Source organism: Xenopus laevis, chromosome 5S, assembly GCF_017654675.1.
Source record: "Xenopus laevis strain J_2021 chromosome 5S, Xenopus_laevis_v10.1, whole genome shotgun sequence".
In the NCBI taxonomy this organism is placed as follows: domain Eukaryota; kingdom Metazoa; phylum Chordata; class Amphibia; order Anura; family Pipidae; genus Xenopus; species Xenopus laevis.
Genome location: NC_054380.1, coordinates 124,854,362 through 124,870,033, shown reverse-complemented (window position 1 = coordinate 124,870,033; position 15,672 = coordinate 124,854,362). Strand labels below are relative to the sequence as shown.

At 42.2% G+C, this 15,672-nt stretch overlaps 1 protein-coding gene across 5 annotated transcripts in view; it reads left to right on the top strand.

The window, feature by feature from the left end:
• The window catches only part of kidins220.S (kinase D-interacting substrate 220kDa S homeolog), a 125,203-nt gene that overhangs the window by 97,171 nt on the left and 12,360 nt on the right, over positions 1-15,672 (top strand). For 3 of the 5 annotated variants that reach the window (XM_041565051.1, XM_041565052.1, XM_041565050.1), the window contains exons 25-26: positions 5,510-5,623; positions 13,457-13,513. The exons of 1 other annotated variant lie outside the window; for it this stretch is intronic. In XM_041565051.1, coding sequence (XP_041420985.1) covers positions 5,510-5,623; positions 13,457-13,513 — 171 coding nt within the window. The remainder of the gene's footprint in view (positions 1-5,509; positions 5,624-13,456; positions 13,514-15,672) is intronic. One more of the 5 variants, XM_018265920.2, reaches the window with a different exon arrangement.

Sequence of the window (15,672 nt, the reverse complement as noted above, 5' to 3'; positions counted from 1 at the left end):
TTAAAACTAAGTAAGCCTTATCAGAAAAGTCCATCTAAATATACCAGTAAACCCCCAAACTAGTGCTGCTCTGAGTTCCCTGTCAAAAGAAACACAGCATTTCTTTCCTTCTATTGTGTACACATGGGCTTCTGTATCAGACTTCCTGTTTTCAGCTTAAACCTCATTGCCCTGGGCAAGAGCATGCTCAGTTTGCTCCTCTTCCCCACCCCCTCCCTTTTCTACTGTAATCTGAGCCCAGAGCAGGGACAGACTCAGGCAGGAAGTGATGTCACACCATGTTAATACTGCAGCTCCTATCCTAAACAAACAGAGAGCTTCTAGAGCTTTTTACTCAGGTATGGTAAAACATTCTACAGAATAAATATAGCATTCTAGCTTGCACTATTGCAGCTAATCTATTGGCAATAAAATGCCTCCGTAGCTTTCCTTCTCCTTTAAGAAGGCCTCTTATGGCTAAGCAATACATATTTTTGTGTCTTTGAAGTTGAAGCTGCTGTCCTCAGATTGAGAGAAAACCATGATAGTCTCTGACTTCCATGGTCCATTTCCTCAACTCCTACTAGGCTGGCAGAGTTATTTAGACCTTTCCTCAACTCGTTCCCTATTGAAGTGATGGATCCTAGGGCCTGAGATCCCTCTAGAGAGAATTTGTGCCCCACCCACCGTGAAAAGCAGGGGGACTTCAAATCCCATTATCCTTCACTTCAACATAGAACAAGATGGTTGAATGACTGTGTCAGCCTTAGTGAAGTTGCACCCTGCAAGTCAGAGGCAGTTACTGTTCCCAACTGCAACACCCAGGTAGATGCATGGAATGGTAGAAGCGATGACCGAAACTGCTTGTCCCTGCTCTTTGTGCATCAGCCAGAATGCTCACCGTTGAATAACATGATGAGATGGACAGGTTGTTTTATCTGCCTTTGTTTCCGCTGGATGGCAGCAGAATAAACACCCTATTTCCAATATCCTAATGTGTGCCATTTTTAGCATAGGCTCCAATAAATCCACCCTAAATAAGTGCCACAGCAAGGCAACACTTGCTAATTAAAGGAGATATTTTGTGTAAAAAATAAGAATGTACCAGTGCGTTATACTCATTTAGATATAAAATAATTGTGCTTAAAAAAGTAGTGTTTCAGACTGATTTATTGAATATTTCTGCAAAAACCCTAATAATCCCTGCCATCTCTTCCACTTCCTGCTCCCTGAATTCCCAGGCTGTGCTGGGGAGCCGGCAGCTCTCAGCTCACTGCACTGTAGGACAGGAACCAATCAACAGCTAGCAGGACCTGGTAGGAAACTGAAGCCTGTCTTTGCTTGTGTGACTGCAGGGCTGTGATTGGCTGTCCCCCTCCTACTGTGCTTCTGGCAGGGACCGTTAGGACACGCCCACCCCTCAATTTGAAACAGGGACCAGTGAACATCTATAGGGGGCTCTAATAAAGGGGCTATTTTTAAAGATAATTTGTAGCAGCATGTAAAAGCAACACCATATATTACTCATAATTGCCTACAAAATGAGGGTTGTTTTCATTTATCCTATATGTCTCCTTTAATACAGATTATTTATTAAAGGGGCTGTTCACGTTTGAGTAAACTTTCAGTATGATGTAGAGGGACAATTTGCAATTGAGTTAAATTTTTTATTATTTGTGTTTTTTGCTTTATTCAATTTTTTATTCAGCAACTCTCCAGTTTGAAATTTCAGTAATCTGGTTGCTAGGGTCAAACTTACTCTAGCAACCATTCATTGTTTTGAAAAAGTGACTGGAACATGAATAGGAGAGGCCTAAATAGAAAGATGAGTAAAAAAAAAAAAAGAATAAAGCAGCAATAACAATAAAATTGTAGCTATACAGAGTATTTGTTTATTAGATGGGGTCAGTGACCCCCATTTGAAAGCTGAAAAAAAGAAAAAGACAATTAATGAAAAAAAATAAATAATGAAGATCAAAACTGAAAAATAGGCTATCCTATAACATACTAAAAGTTTATATGAGAGACCATCTCTCATAGACTCCATTTTATCCAAATAATCCAAACTTTTAAATATGATTTTCTTTTTCCCTGTAGTAGCTTGTACTTGACCCCAACTAAGATATAATTGATCCTTATTGGAAGCAGAACCAGCCTATTGTTTTTTTTTTAATGTTTACATGGTTTTCTATTAGACTTAAGGCATGGAGATCCAAATTATGGAAAGTTCCATTATCCACAAAACCCCAGGTCCCGAGCATTCTGTATACCAAAATCAAAACGTTTCATCTTGCAGAGATTTCAGCACAAGATCCTGTACCAATACCGTCCATATTAAACCGGTTTTATTGCAAAACAGAAGGGCACTTAAAGCACCAATTTCATTACTTATTTATAGCACGAGTATATGAATCCAAATAGGCAAAAGCCCATCACTAGGAAATCCTGTTCTGAAATAGGTCACCGGTCTCTAATAAAGCCGATGTGTAAATATAACGGCAGAATTTCCACATGGGAGAAGAGAGAGGGAATGCTAGGAAAGGCATGAGCTTTATATTGCTGCTGGTCCCCAAAAAAACCCCAAAAAATTGCTTTTAAAAGGAAAAATGTACTTATAAAAAGTGTTCAGTTTTACTTTATTTTTTAACAACTGTACCATTAACATGTACACACATTTCTCCACCTTTTATCTACTGAATAGCAGGATTATGTGAGGTTGTGTAATAAGGGGTGCATGCAGAATTTGCTCCAGTTATAGTAACCCAAACCAACCAATCAGCAGGTAGCATAATTGGTTGCCCCTTTAAGGGTAAGGGCAGACGCGAAGAGTCGGGGAGATTTGGTTGCCTGGCGACTAATCATGTCTTCTTCGGGGTGACAATCTCCCTGAACTGCTTTCCCCTACCTTCCCGTCGGCTAGAATGAAAATCACCAGTGGGATGGCACTCGCGGTTCATTTTCCGAAGTCGCCCGAAGTTGCCTCAAGAGGAAACGATTAATCTCCCCGAATCTGCCTGTGTGCCTTTACCCTTAGCCACAGCTCAAAAAATTAGTGGGGCTGGCTCTCATTTACCTGACTGCTGGGGAAATTGTTGTGAAGTTCTCAGTGTTCAACATCAAAGCATTCAACTGAGAGGGGATTAAAGGAGAACTAAAACCTAAAAAAAGAATATGTCCTGAAACACCGTATTATATTTACTGACCTTACTGTAAAGATGTAGAGATTTTGCAGCCCTATAACAGTAGTGACCTTGGCCTTCAAAGATGTCCAGAGCAGCTGCCCATATTCTCATCTTGTTAGACCATCTTTTTGATGTCAGTGGCACTGCACATGCTCAGTATGATTGGAGCAACTGGTGAGAAGCGAAGTTTAGGGGTCATGGGATATTGTCAAATCAACATCTGCCTTTGAAGCAGTTGATTTTTGGAATTCACTGTTTGATATGCTGCATTATAATATGAATCCGAATGAATTACTAATTACCCTTGTCTTGTGCATTTTATATTGTTTATATTCAGTATATTGTAGGTCAGTCCCTAAGCTCAGGTGAGTGACAGCAGCACGGAGCATGTGCAGTGAATCAGCAGTAAAGAAGATGGGGAGCTACTGGGGCATCTTCAGAGGCACAGATATTCCCTGCGAAAGGGCTGTGGTCTGGAACAGAACCCCAAAGCATAGGGTGTAACATTTATATACTAATTATTTGTTGATCTTTAGTTCTCTTTTAAAGGAAAACTTAAGCTTAAAGGTGAATGAAAATCCCTACCCTCCTGTACCTACCTGTAAATGCCCCTAATTTTTTAATTACCCCTCGATGCAGAGTCAGCGCAGGGGAGCTCACAGACGCCATTTTCACCGCTTCGGGAGTCTTCAGTAAGTAAGCAGCGTATCGGCGCATGCGCAGTTGTAGCAATTTTCCGGTCCCGAACAACTGCTCTTTCGCCATCAGCCACGGAAATTGTCAAAGGGACCCGAAGATTCCCGAAGCGGTGAAGATGGCCCCTGTGAACTCCGCTGCGCCGACTCTGTATCGAGAGGTAATAAAAGACTATTGGGCATTTACAGGTATTAACACCTGTGCGGGGGGATAGGGAGGGGGGACAATGGAGGGTAGGGGTTTTCATTAGTTTGGGGGTTTAGTTCTTCTTTAACTAAAGAAGTAGTGCAACAATGTTATACATTATTCCCAAGGCAACCACAGCCCTTTTGCAGGGAAGATCTGTGTCTCCAAAGATGCCCCAGTAGCTCTCCATCTTCTTTTCTGCTGATTCATTGCACATGCTCTGTGCTGCTGTCACTTAAGGTGGCCATAGACGTAACAATTACGATCTTTCTTGGAAAAGATCTTTCCAAGAAAGATCGTTTGTTTCAACACACACGTGTAGAGCTGAATTGTCAGATATACAGGTAGATATACGGGAAGAAACAATAGAATTGTACCTGTATCTGACAATTCAGCACTAACAATGGCCGATGTTTGGGTCCCTTCAAAGGCACCCGATCAAAATTTTCCGTCCAGCCCGATCGACGAGCCGACTGATATCCAAGTCTTCTGCCGATATCGGTCGGCTCTTTTTCCACCATACATGCAACGAATATCAGACGAAAATTTGTTTCGTACGATATTATCTGTGCATCTATGGGTACCTTTACTTACTCCAAGATGAGAGACTCCTGTGACAACGTTGAAGGCCTGGATCACTAAAATAGAGATGCTGAAGCAACAAGTTCAGTAAATAAAAGATGGCATATCTAGCCATATTTACTTTTAGAGTTTAGTTTTCCTTTAATGCAAAAATCTTTTTGGTTGTTCTAGTTTACTGACTGCATCCTTCTCCACTTTTATTCTATCACCCTGTTTGTGTGACATGATAACAGACACAGTAATCAGGGGTGAATAGTCTCTACTGTAGCTAACAGCATGGTCTATCCTAGAGGCTTGTCGGACATTGTGGAACTGGAGTTTTCTGCATGTTTGGAGATGCAGCTCAGTTGTAGCAGCAAGACCATTAGTTGGACATCACCGCTGTATATATCCATTACTTCGCTGCATGTTATGGTTTTACAGTGTATGGGGAATAAGACCGGGCCTTGAGGTTCAGCATTAAATTTAGAAAAACAAAAAATTATCTGACATGGGACCTCGCAGCGCTGATTCTTGCAATATAACATATAATGTTTTGCAAATTTCTTCTTTGTACTACAAAATGTTGCCACTGTTTAGAGCTTGCAGGTTTACTTGAATGTTCCACCTTAAAAGCCTGCCCAGATTTAGTTTTTGAGGTCCATTCTGATGCAACCCATGAAAGGGACTAGCCCAAACACCTATATATTTAGGGGAAAGCAACAGGATAACTGCCAAGGTAACTATGGCAACATCACAGGCCTCCAGAACTAAACTGGGCTGCCATGTTGAACCCCATTGAATGCCTTCATCTGTGTTTTTTCTTTAATTTATTCCTCCTGCGTATTATTGTTACCTTTTTATTTTTTTTCATTCCTGCATGTATTCTTTTCTTTCTTTCATAGCCATTCTTTGCACCTCATGTTTACCTGCCAAAGTATTACTTTGGCAATCCCCAACATCCCATGTCACGCCCATCTTTCAAACACAGTGTGTCCAGAGATCAGAACAATGGCCTAGTAAGTATTGTGACAAACCCTGCCAACAGATAACGCTGAAATGTTTAACCGCGCTTTTTCTAAGTTGTAGCCAAGGTTTTAAGGGCAGAGACAGACGAGAAGATTCGGGGACATAAGTCGCCTGGCGACAAATCACCTTTTCTTCGGCCGAATAATCCCCCCGAACTGCCTCCACTCCGGCATGAATCGAAATCACCAGTGGGATGGCACTCGGAGCGCTTCGTTTTCCAAAGTTGCCTCATGAGGAAACTTCGGGCAACTTTGGAAAACGAAACGCTCAGAGTGCCATCCCGCAGCTATTTAGATTCTAGCCCGAAGAAGACGCCAGGCAACTGAATCTTCCTGAATCTTCTGGTCTGTCTCTGCCCTTAAGTGGCAGGACTATAATTAGCCTGTTATGCTTTGCTGGGAAGGTTCATTCAAAAGCTGACCATACATATACTGATAAAATTGTGTGAAACTTTGTTTTGGAATGTTTTCGGTAGGTGTATTCTGGGCCCAATGATCCCAACCAATATGGATTGAGGTCATTTGGTTGATGGGTAAGTTGGCCACCTTGTAAAACAAGATCTCAATTACCATTGCCACAACGGTATGAAGGTGCAAAAATTATCCCCTTATGGCCCGTGTTTTTAACTGTGCCAATGTGTCCAGCAGCAAGGGGCAGAGAGCAATACGTCAAGTGTACTTCTGGCATAGGCAGGGCTCTGTAGCTCCTTGTATGTGTTGGAGCTTCCTAGCTAAAGGGAGTCCATGGGGAAGTCCACATACTGTATCCAGCTCACCCCTCATGCATACAGCACTGCTGAACGAAGGAAGCACTGTATTCATGGTAGAGGCAGAGGTCATCATACAAAGCCCTGCCCCATGCTTCATCAATGAGCCCTACAAACTACATAGTAGTTATGTGATTGGAAAGTCTAGATGTAATTTTGAGAATTTTAGGGCAGAGAGAGGTATATACTGACCAGCATCATGGGGCCCTTGGAAGAGGCGGAGTGGTAAAGGCTTTGCTTAACATTGAAATGACATTAAATTGAGCTACGGGTCTCATTGAGCTGTTAGTGGGAAGCTGCAAGGAGAAGGAAAGACTAAAATTAAGTAAGCTTTATCAGAAAGGTCTATATAAATACACAAGTAAACCCTCAAAGTAATGCTGCTCTGAGTCCTCTGTCAAAAGAAACTCCACATTCTTTTCCTTCTATTGTGTACACATGGGTTTATGTATCAGACTTCCTGTTTTCAGCATAAACCAGGGCTAGGGCTTAAAGCAGACCTGTCACCCAAACATAAAAATCTGTATAATAAAAGTCCTTTTCAAATTAAACACGAAATCCAATTTTTTTTAAGCATTCATAGCTGTTGTAAGCTGATTTAAAAATGTCAACTGTCAATCAAATATTTCATGCCCCTCCTCTTTGCCTTAGGCATAGAGGCGGGGCTGATAATTACTTTTACTTTCCATTCAGTACTTACTAACTGTCAGTGCTCTCCCCACATTACCCCTCCCTCCTAACCATCTAATTGCGTAACCAGGGCATGGGGATGGACATCAGGTCCCCCATTCTGGTGCACAAACAAGACTCTGAGATGATACAAGGCTTGTCTTAATAACAGTGTCCACAAAATGGCTCCTGCCTGCTTGTTATAATTATGAATTCCCAGACCGAAGGAAACAAGATTCAAGCAATTTATATAGTGTAATTAAAGTTTATTTTGCTTGACTTACTTGATAAAATAGGATTCGATATATTTTGTTCAGATGACAGGTCCCCTTTAAAGGGGTTGTCACCTTCAAACAACTAGTTGTTTTCAGTTAGATCACCAGAAATAACGACTTTTTCCAATTATTTTCTATTTGTGACCATTTTTCTAATATTGAAGTGTAAAGTGTCATTTTGCACCTTCTAAACATTCAACTTTAAACTTAGATTTTGTAAAAACAGTAAAAAATAAATAATGGAAAGTAATTGAAAAAAGTGTTTATTTCTGGGGAACAATCTGAAAACAACTGAACTGAAAAAAGTGTTTGGAAGTTGAACAACCCCTTTAAACATGCTCCTCTCTCCCACTTCCCCTCCCTTCCCTGCTGTAATCTGAGCCCAGAGCTATAAGTGAGCAGGGAGAGACTCAGGCAGGAAGTGATGTCACACAAAGCCAATATGGCAGCTTCTATCCTAAACAAACAAAAAGAGCTTCTAGAGCTGTTTACTCAGGTGCAGTAAAGCATTCTGCTAACTAAATATAGTGTTATAGCTTGCACTATTGTGGCTAATCTATTGGCAATAAACTGCTTCTGTAACTTTCCTTCTCCTTTAACAGCAGCTTGAGGGTATCCCTTATTAATGTACATTATTTACCCTTCCTGCATTACCAGGGCTCCCCTCTCTCTTCAAACTCTGGCTCCCAGAGGCAAAGGATTGTTGAGAGTTATTGGGAAAGTACAAGCGAATGGTTTTATGCAGCTATTAACAGACAAAAATGTATTCAAGGAATTTCACTTCATGATTTCAGGCTCTGACAATGGAACATACATTATACGTGACACTTTTTGCCTGATCCCGGTAATTGTATTTTATTCACTTCATAGATTGCTGAGGCTGAAAAATGACAGAGTCCATCAAATTCAGCCTTTGCCACATTTTTCATCAGATGAAGAAGAAGCAATAAAAACTCTGCTGAAGTAACATTTGCTTTAAATAAAGCCATTTTTTTGGCTCCTAAATCCGCATTCTCTTCCCTCCAAACTGCCTCCTTAATGCAGGAAACACATTGCCACAGTGCTTCTAAACATCACTGAGACACAGAGCTTTCGGGTCTGGTCGAGATGAGTGCCATTGTAAGCAGTGCAAAGCCGCAGCTACTGTGATCACAATCGCCTGTGGTTTCTAGCTACGATTTTCATTAGCATAGTTTGGTGCAGGGAGAAGGAATTTATTTTCTGAGCAGCGTTGCCATCGGTCAATAAGACTTACTCACAGTAAATATGAGATCAAGGGTTTGTTCGTCAGAGGAAAAAAATGTCAAGTCTTCTTAGGCTACTGTGTACTACACCATCACCAGTCATTGGGTTTAAAGGCGTATTTCACCTTTAACTTCACTTTTTAGCATCTTATATAACATCCGCCTCTTGGCTCATTTTATATCATTTTTGAACAATAAGCTTCCTACTTAGGACATGCAAGACCATTTCCCTCATTTACCCAGTTATGATGAGCCCCACCCTGATCCCCCTCAAAGTCATTCTCACATTGTCTTCCCTATTTTATGTCCTCAAATTAGAACCTAGACAGGAACATTATGTTCCCATTCTATACTATTTGGCCTTGTATGCTGTACTACTGCTAGGGTTGCCACTTTTTAGTTCTGGCCGGTGACATAGGGGGTGGGGGCGGGCCAGAGAGGGACGGGGTTGTGCCGTTTTGGGGTTGTGATAAAAGTTTCAAAGCCGGTTTGGCCAGGAAGGAAGAAGGGCAGATCTGAGATGGGATGGGGGTGCAACAATAGGAATTACAAATTTACCGGCTAATACATTGCTGGTAAATTTGTAATACAGGCCCTGGCCTTCGCTGGTATTTTAGTGGCTAGGCCGGTGAAATACCGGCCAGGTGGCAACCCTAACTACTGCAGAGACTATTCCCCATTGCCCCAGTGCAGCTTACAGTTTAAGGCAGTGATCCCCAACCAGTGACTTGTGAGCAACCCATTGGCTGTTGCTCCCAGTGTCCTCAAAGCAGGTGCTTATTTTTGAATTCCTGGTTTGGAGAGAAGTTTTGGTTGCATAAAAATAAGGTGTACTGTTAAACAGAGTCTCCTTTAGGCTGCCTGTCCACACAGGGGCTACCAAATAGCCAATCTCAGCCCTTATTTTGCATCACCCAGGAACATTTATCCTGCTTGTGTTGCTCCTCAACTCATAGTAACATAGTAAGTTAGGTTGAAAAAAGACACACGTCCATCAAGTTCGACCTTTTAATTATTTTTAACCTGCCTAACTGTTAGTTGATCCAGGTGAAGGCAAAAAAAAAACCCATCTGAAGCCTCAATTTGCCTTAGAGGGGGAAAAAATTCCAAAATGACAATAGGACTAGTCCCTGGATCAACTTGTACTATGAGCTATCTTTCATAACCCTGTATTCCCTCACTTGCTAAAAAGCCATCCAACCCCTTCTTAAAGCTATCTAATGTATCAGCCTGTACCACTGATTCAGGAAGAGAATTCCACATCTTCACAGCTCTCACTGTAACAAACCCCTTACAAATATTTAGGCGGAATCTCTTTTATTCTAATCGGAATGGGTGACCTTGTGTCAGCTGGAAAGACCTACTGGTAAATAAAGCATTAGAGAGATTATTATATGATCCCCTTATATATTTATACATAGTTATCATATCACCCCTTAAGTGCATCTTCTCCATCAGGAACATCTCCAACTTGGCCAGTCTTTCCTCATAGCTAAGATTTTCCATACCTTTTACCAGCTTAGTTGCCCTTCTCTGCACCCTCTCTAATACAATAATGTCCTGTTTGAGTGATGGAGACCTGATGGGGCCTTACCAGCAGCCTGTACAGTGGAAGAATGACCCCCTCCTCCTGTGAATCTATGCCCCTTTTAATACAGCTCAAGGCCTTATTTGCCCTTGATGCTGCTGACTGGCATTGCTTGCTACAGCCAAATTTATCATCTACAAGGACCTTTTCCATAATGGATTTGCCTAGTGCAGTCCCATTTAGGGTATAAGTGGATATTTTTACATCCCAGGTGCATGACTTTACATTTATCAACATTGAATCTCATTTGCCACTCAGCCGTCCAGATTGCCAGTTTGTCAAGATCATGTTGCAGGGATGCCACATCCTGGATGGAATTATATGGGCTGGATAGTTTTGTGTCATCTGCAAACACTGATACATTACTTACAACACCCTCCCCTAAGTCATTAATGAAAAAGTTAAATAGAAGTGGACTGAATACCGAGCACTGAGGGACCCCACTAAGAACCTTACTCCAAGTAGAGAATGTACCATTAACTCGTTTTACATCTGAATGTGGCTCACAGGAAAAAAACGTTTGGGGACCCCTGGTCTAAGGTCTCTAAAACACTTCCACCCAATAGCCATTTTCAGAAGGAGCCAAAAAGCAGTCTGTTTTTGGAGCATGGGGGCTAATCAGAGTAGCTGCTGATAATGTCCTGCTTAGAACTGAACCCAGGACCTCATTTCTGTAGGGCACAATGCTGGTCATTTGCCAGATTGCTGCAGAAGAGTTGCAAGGTGAAAAAAGCCTTCAGCAGTGACCATCTCTGCTCTTTCCATTCTTGGAACCTTATGGTCATACAGTATATTATCCCATACACCATGTATAGACCAGGCATGACATTTGCCAACTTGCAGAAGAGCAATGCCCCCACAAATTAGGAAATACAACCATGAGCTCTGTACACAGCGACCAAACCTCACTGTGGAGAGGCTCAGAGCTTGTTTTGGTTGGAGGGTCGCCAGTTACAAGTAGTGCTTTAGAATATTATATCGACATTTGTCAAATATCTATCAAGCTGGGTTGAAAACCATGTTGGGTAAGGACTGCATTGGGCCACTGATATGATCCTCTACTCACAGGGCCCTAGTGCAAAAAAAAATCCCTTTGCATTCCTTTAGCTTGTGTGTCATAATGGGACTCTAATGGCTGTGATAAATGAGCCCACTGGCTCTGACAAATAGTTCTTATAATAAAGGGCACACTTCAAGCCAGTGTTCCCCAACCAGTGGCTCGTGAGCTACATGTTGCTCACCAACCCTGTGGATGTTGCTCCCAGTGGCCTCAAAGCAAGTACTTACTTTTGAATTCCAGATTTGGAGGCAAGTTTTGGTTACATAAAAACACAGAAGGACTGGCAAACAGACTCTCTTTTCTGCTGCTAGTCCACATATGGGCTACCAAATAGTCAATCATAAGCCCATATTGCACCACCCAGGAACAATTTTCATGCTTGAGTTGCTCCTCAACTTTTTTTTTACATCTGAATGTGGCTCACATAAAACATAAAAAAAAAAATGTGGGGACCCCTGCTCCTAGCCAAAGCCATGGCTCATGAGAGTGTGCATGGATTTTATTGCACCTGTTAGTGTTTAGGGTTATGTGAAGCTGTGCAATTACTGAAGGATTGGGAATAAATAAAGCACACTTAAAGGAATTGTTCAGTATAAGCATAAAAACTGGGTAAATAGATAAGCTGTGCAAAAATAAAACATGTTTCTAATATAGTTAGTTAGCCAAAAATGTAATGTATAAAGGCTGGAGTGACTGGATGTGTAACATAATAGCCAGAACACTACTTCCTGCTTTTCAGCTCTTTTGGTTTCTACTGATTGGTTACCAGGCAGTAACCAATCAGTGACTTGAGGGAGGGGCACACGGATCATAACCGTTTGCTTTTGAATCTGAGCTGAAATCTGAGGATGAATTGTAAACTCACTGAACAGTTATGTCCCATGTGGCCCCCTTAGAGTGGTGGCAGACGGGGAGATTAGTCACCCAGTGACAAATCTCCCTTCTGCAGGCAACTAATCTCCCTGTACTATCGGCTAGAATACAAATCATCTGCGGCATCGATTTGGATTTCCGAAGTTGCCTCTTGGCAACTTCAGGCGACTTTGGAAATGCGAAGCGATCCCGCCGGCGATTTGTATTCTAGCCGGCAGTACAGGGAGATTAATTGCCTGCAGAAGGGGAGATTTGGCTAACTGAAAAACAGACATCCAGTCACTCCAGCCTTTATACATTACATATTTGCCTAACTAACTATATTAGAAACATTTTTTTTATTTTACACAGCCTATCTATTTACTAACTAGCTAAACTAACTATATTAGAAACAGTTTTTATTTTTACACTGAACTGTTCCTTTAAGTTCCCCATACACGGACATATATAAACTGCTGACAGATTAAGCTGGCAGTGTTTTGGGCCCTCCGACGGGCTTCCCCAATTGATATCTGGCGGAAAGTCGTCCACACATTTAAAAACCCCGTTGGATTGAGGGACGCATTGTTGATCCGACCACTCATATTTTCCTTGTTGTAGTCTGATCCTTGGGCCCTAGGACCCACAATCTGATTAGCCTGATCTCGCCCACCTCAAGGTGGGCAGATTGGGGAGAGATTCGCTCATTTAGCAACCTCGGAAAACTAGCGGATCTCTGTATGTATGGGCACCTTTACTAGTGAGCAGGGTGTTTCACCATTATTTATACTTGTCTATATACGTGTGTTGTGTCCATACCTGTGCAAATGGGTTTGTTCTATTGGCAGTGCTTATATAAGTGCACTTGAGTCTATATGTAGCTTTTTTGCCTGCAATATGGGTTATGTATACAGTGAAACCTCAGTTTTATATCCCCTGATTTGAAGTTTTCCCTTATTTTACATTGTTGTTTTGACGTCACGCCTATACTGTATATCATACATAATGCTTTTCCCTGATCTTAGATTTTCCTGGATTTTACACCATTTTTTTCCTGTTTCTTGAAAAACATAAAATTGGGGTTCTACTGTATTTGGTAATGCGTAGGGCTAAAATAAATACTCTTTTTAACTAATTAATGAAGTGGAGTGTGGTCCGGTCTGTGCCAGCCTATTACTATATATTAGCATATCGTTTGCCTGAGCTGAAGGTCTGAGGCTTGAGCACCTGGACCTCCCATCATTCTTGGTAAGTTAACCCCTATCTCTTACCACACTCAAAACTGAATGTCTCTCCAGAAATCAACAGCATGAACCTGTATATGTTCCAATGTCTCTTTTCCCACCTTACTGTATTGTTGTGTTGCTAGAGCATTATCGAAGAAGATGCCGCAGAGACTCTGTCCTCCCCCATTCACGCCTTTCTGGTAAAGAGTGTAGCTGTGTAGTGACGTGTGTGTTGTTGCACTTTCATGGCTTTAGGATCAGTTCCATTGCTCTGACACGACTAATCCTGCATCTATGGCTGAGTGTGCGAGGTGCACTAGACTAGTACGACACTAACGGTGTGACTCACTGACACACTCATTGCTTTCATGTGGTTTTTATTGCACATCTTTTGTGTGTTGTGATGCTGCCCTCCTGCATTAAAGGAGAATTCAACCCGTAATAGAAAAAATCCCTCCCCCTACCCTAGGTAGACCCCCCTCCCTCCTCCCCCTCCCAGTCTGCCTGCCCCCCCCCGGGCAAATGTCCCTAATTTTCTACTCACCCCTCCATGCAGATTCTGGCCTCGGAGTTCATGGCAGCCATCTTCTTTCTTTGAAAATTTTCTTGACTTTCGGCGCATGCACAAAGATTACCGGAGAAGAGGAAGATGGCTGCCGTGAACTCCGAGGCCAGAATCTGCACGGAGGGGTGAGTAAAAGATATGGGGCATTTGCCCGGGGGGGCAGGTAGGCTGGGGGGGGAGAGGATGTCTACCCAGGGTAGGGTTTTTTTTTTTATTAATGAATTATTGAATTGTCATTTTAACCCTCCACTCCGCAACCTGGTGCGGTGGTCAGCAAACATCAATGTCCTGCAGATGGACAGCATTTCTAATGATTATTTGTCTTTTCCAAATGGTCGAAACAAAGCATTTAATGAGCGCTATCTCCAGCTCTGTGTATATTCCCCATAACTCTTCCTGCCCTGCCAGGTTTCATCACTTATATTGTCTGGGGCTCAGCCATTGCTCCTTACCCAAGGTCATCAGCCATGAACCATTCAGAAAACACATCTGCTAGACGTCCGTGTTCAGCTCGACATCTGCTTTGTGGATGGAAGCACATCATTTTATGAACAATACATTTCATGTTGATCTATTTTGTTGGCTTCCATGAGATTGAAAGTGTGAATAGAAACTTGTGTGTCTCTGAGGATTAGCTACTATACAAACGTTCTTTGTGACTGCGGAACAAAAATCATTGTGTGCGGCTAAGAATGTGTTGGCACCTTCCTGCAGGTCAGATAATCTCTCTCCTTCTTGGGAGTAAACAAGGTGATATCAGCCAACATATTATGATCATCAAATCTGCTCAGATTCCCTCATTCCGGCTGGAACATAATGGCCTCGGTTGGATGCCAGGATCACCCTCTTACTGCAGTCATTTCAAGTAATACTGCTGCTGACATGGTGCCCGTGCTACTTACAGCCCTCGCCAGGCCTTTTCATGTTTGGAATTACACATACCGGAGAGCTAACGACACAAATAAAGGCTAAATTAGGCTCTGAAAGCAAAATGTAAATTAATCCCCCCACCCCACTGTGTGTGCCATACTCTCTGTCTGTGAGCGGTAAGCCAGGTGAAGGTTTGCTCTGGGGTTTGTTAGCATTTGAAAATACTGTAGTAATTATAAGCTGTTGCTATGCCATCCCCAATGGTGGAGAGTGTATTTAAGGAAAAGTCTAAACTTCTTTCACATATGATTGATGTCCCTGCAGTGAGCACCAACCATTTGCTTTTGGGGTTTTTTTGGTGTTTTTTATGTGAACATGATCTTAAACGTCCTTGTGATAACATGGGTGTGGTTTAAATTGGGTGTGGCTTAAAAACAGGGAGTGGCTTCCATTATCAGCCCTCCACCACATCACCCAGAAAAATTCCATCCCTCAGTGCCACAGAAGTTGGACAGCACTGGGCTAGAACATATTAAAAGTTAACTTAAAGGTTAACCGCCCCTTTAAGGCCAGTGCATAATGTCTAACCCAGGGGCCCTCAGCCCTCCAGTGCTAGAGGTAAATGGTGGTGAGTGGGTCCATGTTATGAGCCAGAGGCCAGAATGGGGATCACAGGCTAGATAGAACTAGAATTTGGAAGGCACACATCCAATTTTAGGGATGCACTAAATCCAGGATTTGGCCTTTTTCAGCATCATTTGGATTGTCTGAATCCTTCTGCCCGGCCGAACCGGATCCTAATTTGCTGGGAGGGAAATCACATGACTTTTTTTTCACAAAACAAGGAAGTAAAAAATGTTTTCCCTTTCCTACCCCTAATTTGCATATGCAATTTAGGATTCGGTTCGGTATTCGGCTGAATCT